Source organism: Serinus canaria, chromosome 4A, assembly GCF_022539315.1.
Source record: "Serinus canaria isolate serCan28SL12 chromosome 4A, serCan2020, whole genome shotgun sequence".
Taxonomy (NCBI): Eukaryota; Metazoa; Chordata; class Aves; order Passeriformes; family Fringillidae; genus Serinus; species Serinus canaria.
In genome coordinates, this window is record NC_066318.1 from 15,883,074 (window position 1) to 15,889,196 (window position 6,123).

Consider the following 6,123-nt stretch of genomic DNA (forward strand, 5'->3'; position numbering starts at 1 on the left):
CCAGACATGCAGGGGCCTTGCCACCACTGGGAAAGACTAGCATGGAGCGCTTCACCTCCTCCTTAGCTCCCTTTGGAGGCACACTGCTCATCCCCGAGCTGTGGGAGGCAGTCCCTGCTTTCCCTGCCTTCCTGCTCATCCCACCCAGCAGCTCCTGCTGCCAGAGCTGCCTGTTCACCTCAAATACCTCCACTACTTTGCCTGCTGCTGACACCTGAAGCAGGCTTCCTCTGAGGGAAGAGACAGTGACAAAACAGTGGTTTTGGGGAGCAAGACATTTGCAATAAATGCATTTCAGAGAAAAGAGGTCTTAATCTACCAAGCAGGCACCCTGCACGTCTGGCATGCCAGGAAGCCAGCCATCTGCCCTGCACAGATCCCTGGAAATTAAAGCCTTATGCAAACTCCTCTGCCTGCAGGCCAAGACCTGCCACAACCCATTCCCTGAATTCACCAGCCCTTCCTCCCTCAGCCTGTGGCATGAGCTCCCATTTAAGGATGTCCCATCTTCCCAATCTCCCAGTTCCCAGCCAGGCAAGGAAAGCTCATATCCATCCTCCTTTGGACACCATCCACTTAGCAACAGCTTCTCTCACTGTCTTTCAAACCTGCCCTCTCTAAACCTTCCACACTCCTCCCTTTTCCTAAAGGAGTTTTCCTAAACCATCTAATTAGATTAGGTCCACATGGTCAGCCGGGAAATTGTAACCACCTGCCACTGCTCTAGGCAGCTCATCCACAGGGCTGTCCCTGGAATGCCACAGCCATACGTGGGAGAGGATGCTCCCACTGCCAGCACAGCCCCCTCCACGTCTGCCGTGGCAGCGTGTCACCTGCTCCAGCGACAGGGAGGGTCTCTCAGCGGGAGCTGTCACCGTGTTGACACTTCCCAGCTGGAACCTCGCAGCTCCGAGGTGCAACCAGGCACCATGGGGCTGTTAAAAAGAGCTTAGAAACTGTTGTAAAATAGTTGATGGATGGTTAAGCATGTACTGTTAGTTTGGTTGTTATATTGTGAAAGGGGTTAAAAGGGTAGTTATAAGAAATGCAGTACTCAAGGTACCACAACACACCTCAGTAAAGTGCACCACGAGCCAGCCTGCACAGAACTGTAATGGCCAATCGAGGCCTTAAACCTTCATGCAAATGAAGGATCCAAAAAGAAACCAATCCAAAGGGACAAAAAACAGGATAGAAAGGGGCTTCTGACCCACTGAATCCGTGCTGCTCCATCGGGGCTATCGCTGCTGAGTAGCCCCAGCGCCGGCGCTGCCCCATCCTCAACGGGAACGCTCCTGCTCAGCCCGCGGGCCCCCTGGCTTTAGGCCTTTCTTTTTATTGTAATAAATGCTGAAATCACTTTAGCACCGGGAGCCTGCTCTCGTTTTTAACAGATCCCCATCTCCCTCCAGCGCCTGGGGAGGCACAGCCTGGCCGATGCTCTGGGAGGGGACGAAAAAGCATTCAATTGAAGCGTTCCGGCCGATTTGTCAGATGCTCCTCTTCCAACACCCCAAAAGCCAAAACTCGCTTTCACAATCCCTTCAGAACTCTTCGCCTCCCCGCAGCTCTGGGGCGCCGGGACGTGTCCCCAGCCCAGGGCCGGGCAGCGCGCAGCTGGCTGCCTGCCGCCCCGCATTAGGTGTTGCTACATCAGCGCATTGTTTCCCGTCTGATTGCGCTGCACTTCCTAACCACGCTTAAGGAGTGTTGAGCAGCGCTGGCAGGATGCTCTTCCCCATCCGAGCGGCGCTCCGGCCGGGCTCTCGCCGTGGCGTTGGCTCCCAAAGGCGGGCGGGCAGGGAGCTGCGAGCAGCCAGCAGCCGCAGGGGGCACGGGGCACACTGCCAGCCCACCCCAGAGTGGCACAGGGCTCGCGTCGGGGGCTGGCCCCGCTCCTGCCGGGAACATGTGCCCGCAGCGCAGCTCAGGGCGAGGGAAAGCATTCAGAAATGCAGTCCGAAGTGCTTTCCCTTCTGCCGGAGCTTTGGGTGATGGAGGCTGCCTCCTGCAAAGCGGGAGCAGCTACACCGAAACGTTTTCTCCGTGTTCCCTTGACCTTACTCGAAGTCACCTGCCAGCACTGAACTCTGTCCTGCCAAAAATCCTGGTCCTCTGAGAAACTGTAAGGCTCCAGCAGAAACTGAAACATCTCTTTGGGGGCTGAGCAAACCCTGTCTGAGCTTGCCCTGCTTTCAGACTTCTGGTTTCTCCCCATTCAGTGTCACTGATTAACACACCGAGGCTTGGGGTAGCATTTCTAGGGAGTCTCATCCCTATTTCAGATGCAGGGACACTACCAAAAATATGCTTTTTGCTAATGCAGCTAATCCCAGTCGACTAAACCATACTAAGCCATCTTAGCATAAGCAAGCCAGCTTTTGCTGGAGAAAATATGTTTTTTCTGAGTGCCTGTGCACACACAGACACGCATCAGCCCTTGCTGGCCAAGACTCTCATGCCACCCTATTGCAAGCCACTGCCTCCTCCCTGGTTTCTCTTCTTGGTGGCCCCACTTTAAACTGAGAAGGGAAGAGCCCAAGATCTATTGCAGAGAAGAGGTGTTAAGGTGACATGTGCATCCCCCCTCCAGCTGCTAATGGAAATGTCACACTGCAGACCTGAGAGATCCCCAACGTGCTGTGAACACTGCCTGGCCTGGCAGCTCCGTCTCCAGGCACAAAGCAGCTGGCTTGGTGACAGGGGACAGCCACTTCTCATATGTCTCTGTGCAGCCAGGGGGAAAGGCAGAGCTGTGTTTCCTCACCTCTGCATGCTGAGATGCCAGAACACCCTCCTCAGAGCAGGGCCTTGGGGCTGGGACACAGCCACAGTGTGGGCAGGAGGTGGGCAGGAGGTGACAGCAGGGCAGAACTAGGGGCATTGCAAGGAAATCTCTGATCCTGACAGAGGAGTTGGGGCCATGGCAGCTCCTGCTGGTGCCCCGAGCAGGAGGCCGGCATGGCAGGGAGGTGTCCTTTCGGATGTGCTCACATGTATGGATGAGGTTGGACAATTCTCCCTGGGCAGCCCGTGGCATTACAGCAGGACAGAGCTGTGCCTCACTCCCTAATTGCCTCTTACTCAAGCAGACACCTGTTTGGCTGAGCTTCCAAACACACACTGCTGGGGAAAGTCACCTGAAGAGCTGTGCCTGGCTCCCTCCCCCCGTGCCCAAGCTGTCTGCCAAGGTGTTCCCTTGGCAGGAGGAGGGGAAGAACAACAAGAACCACAAGCCCTTGAAGAAATTTCTGGTCCTTGCCTGCTGTGGCAGCTGGTGGTGCTTGGCTGGGCTGCACACCCACTGCTGCTGGTGACCCTGAGGCAGGAACCTCCCAGCACAGATGCAGATCCCCGGGCTGTATCCAGCCCTGCTGCAAGCACAGCTGAAAGCCTTCCCTGCTCCCAAGGAAAAGAGAGCAGCAAAATGAAACAACAACGTTTCCCTTGGTCAAAAAGCACTGTGGTCAGTTCTAATTCCCACAAGCTAATGTGTCCTTAGTCACCCATCCCAGTGCCTCCTAAGGTTGTAGGCACAGGCGTGTCCAGGCAGATGATTGAATTAGAAGCAGGCAGAGGATTTAAGGATGGGGGGCTCCAACTGCCCCTGACCCATCTCCCATCTCTTCCTACCTCTGACACACACTCCATGAAGCCCCACTGGTCCAATCTGCACAGTTTGAACCACCTGCCAAGCCCAGCATCTGGGATCCTGCCTTCAGGGCTCAGAGTTGGCTGCCCTGGTCCCAGCCGAGGCAGTGCCCTGGGAAAGACTGGTGAAAGTGCTGGGGGCACCCTCTGGGGAGTGCTGAATCACCTGGCAAAAAGCATCCAGCACACTCCAGTGCCAGGGGAAGGGTCTTGCTGCTTGTACCAGGAGAAGAGATCACATACTCTGTTCACATGAACAGAGCTCCTTACCCCAGCACCCATCATGAGGAACAGGGAAGGGGAGACTCACCCTCCATAACTGCACCCAGGAAAAATGCAGCAAATGCAGAGCAAGACCCTGATATAACTTGCTCTTTTTTCTCCTCTCTCAGGATTCCTCTCTCACCCCATGCCCACCCCCCAAGCCTCCACATCCACTGCTCCTGGCAAAGCAGGGCTCAGGGTAGAGGCAGACTGGGGGCACTGGGCAGAGGAGAGGCTGGGCCAGCTGTGGGGCGAACATTCCTGCTCAAGGGTATGGGAATACATGATTTACTTGCTCCTCCGTGTGATCCTGCAGCTCACAACTCACCCTCTGGAGATGCAGGGCTCGTGGCAATGCTCTGCAGGGATGGTGGGGCACAAGAACCGGGACCACCATGGGTCCACCCCCTCTCAGCCCTGTAGTGCCCCCTGGCACCTGCACAGATCTCCTCCCGGGAGGTTTTGTGCCAGGGAACAGCAGAGGATGGATGTCAGGGCTCGAGCAGTGGGGCAGCTCTTGTTCCTCGACCCTGGGAAGGCCAAACCACGCAGGACCAAGGCAGGGATGGAGTTTGTGCCCACCCCCGGGGTCGGGAAGCATTGGCAGGGCAGACCATTAGTAGCAGGATTCATGCTCCCTGTCCCTGGCTGCATCTGTAATGGGATTTGATCGGCTTTAAGGCGGCTTATTCTGCCAATTAGCTTCAGCCAGTAAAATCCCTCTTCCCCCAAGCCCTGGGGGTAACAATCTGCTGACAACATGTTCTTTCCCCATCTAGCCATTAAACTCATCAGCAGGGCTAGGAATCGTGGAAAGAAAAAAAAAAAAAAAAAAAAAAAAAGAAAAAAAAAAAAAAAAAAAAGGAAAAGAAACTTGAAACCCCTTGTGCGTGGGCCCTTTCATCGCTGTTTACAGAAAAGCGCTACGAAGGGCTGGCCCTGGGAGAGCACTGCCACCTGCCCGCCCCTGCCTCCGCTCGCCTCCTCGGGGGCACCGGGCTGGCACCGGGCTGGCACCGGGCACCCAGAGCCGCGACCTGCGGCCAACCTGTAGAGCAGGGCAGGGCAGGGCAGGAGCCCGCGCTGCCCTCCGCTGCCAGGCTGCACACCCTGCGGGGGCTTCGGGGTCCCGGGATGGAGTGCGAGGAAGGGGACCCGAGCTCCTTCCCAGCCAGCCCGACTCCACGTGGAAATGCCCCGGTGGTGGATTGAGCTCGCGGAGGCGCCCAGCTCGCTCCGGTCCTGCTCCGGGCACCCCCGAAGGGGCTCGGCCCCCGGCAGGATCAGCCAGCGGGGTGATGGCAGGGCGGAAACCGGGCTGTGCTCTCCATTCCGGCATGCGGAGCGGGAGCCCGGGGTGCGGAGGACATGCGGGCACTCGGGGCTGCCGCGACGGGACCCGCTGGAAGGAGCAGCCGGGGGGCACGGAGGTGCCAAATCCCCTCTGGAGCCGGGCTAGCGAGCTTGGGGAGAAACGCTGCGACTCCAACCCCCTCCCCTCCCATTGCCCCGACGGGTAAACTGAGGCGAGGAGGCGAGGAGGGGGCGTCCCGGTGGGCGAGGGTGGTGGTGGGGGGGTACTCACCTGGCGCGCAGGACCGGCCCGAGGGCCAGGCAGAGCAGCAGCACCGTCCGGGGCATCTCTGCGAGGCGAGCGGCGGCCCCGGGGGGCGGCGGCGGCCGTGCGGGGCTCAGCGCGGGGCCGGGCCGGGGGCGGCGACGGGGCCCCCCCGCTGCCCGCTGCGCCGCGCTCCGGCCCCGCCGCCGCCCCCCCGCGCTCCGCGCCGCCGGCCGCGCACCGCAAAGTTGGGCATCTCTTCTCCGGTCCGCGGCGGGGAGGGGCTGGCGGCGGCTCCTGCCTCCCCGCGCAGGGGCCGGCCTCCCCCGCAGCCCCGGGGCTGAGCGCCGCCGGGGGGGCGCGCCGAGAGGCACCCGCGCATCTGCCGGAGCCGCGCTGCCGGGGAGCGAGCATCGTCAGCTGGTGCGAGCAGCGCTCGCTCCCCCTCTGCGTAACAAGGCGTTTGATTTCTCTTAATACTCGCCTTTTTTTTTTTTTTTTTTTTCCTTTCCTATGTACAACAGTTAGGGTGTTTGGCTAAAAAAAGAAAGAGTGGGTAATTATTGCTAAATTACGCAAGGCGTCAGGCCACGCTGGGCTGAGCTGCCAGCGAGATGCAGCCCGGAGAGGGTCCTTTCCCACCTGTTGGG

At 58.8% G+C, this 6,123-nt stretch overlaps 1 protein-coding gene across 1 annotated transcript in view; it reads right to left on the reverse strand.

Moving 5' to 3' along the window:
- LOC103824271 (gamma-aminobutyric acid receptor subunit gamma-4) overlaps window positions 1-5,887 on the reverse strand; it is a 37,705-nt gene extending 31,818 nt beyond the window's left edge. The window contains 1 exon segment of the mRNA XM_050974587.1: window positions 5,025-5,887. Coding sequence (XP_050830544.1) covers window positions 5,025-5,887 — 863 coding nt within the window.
- Window positions 5,888-6,123: the final 236 nt, after the last annotated feature.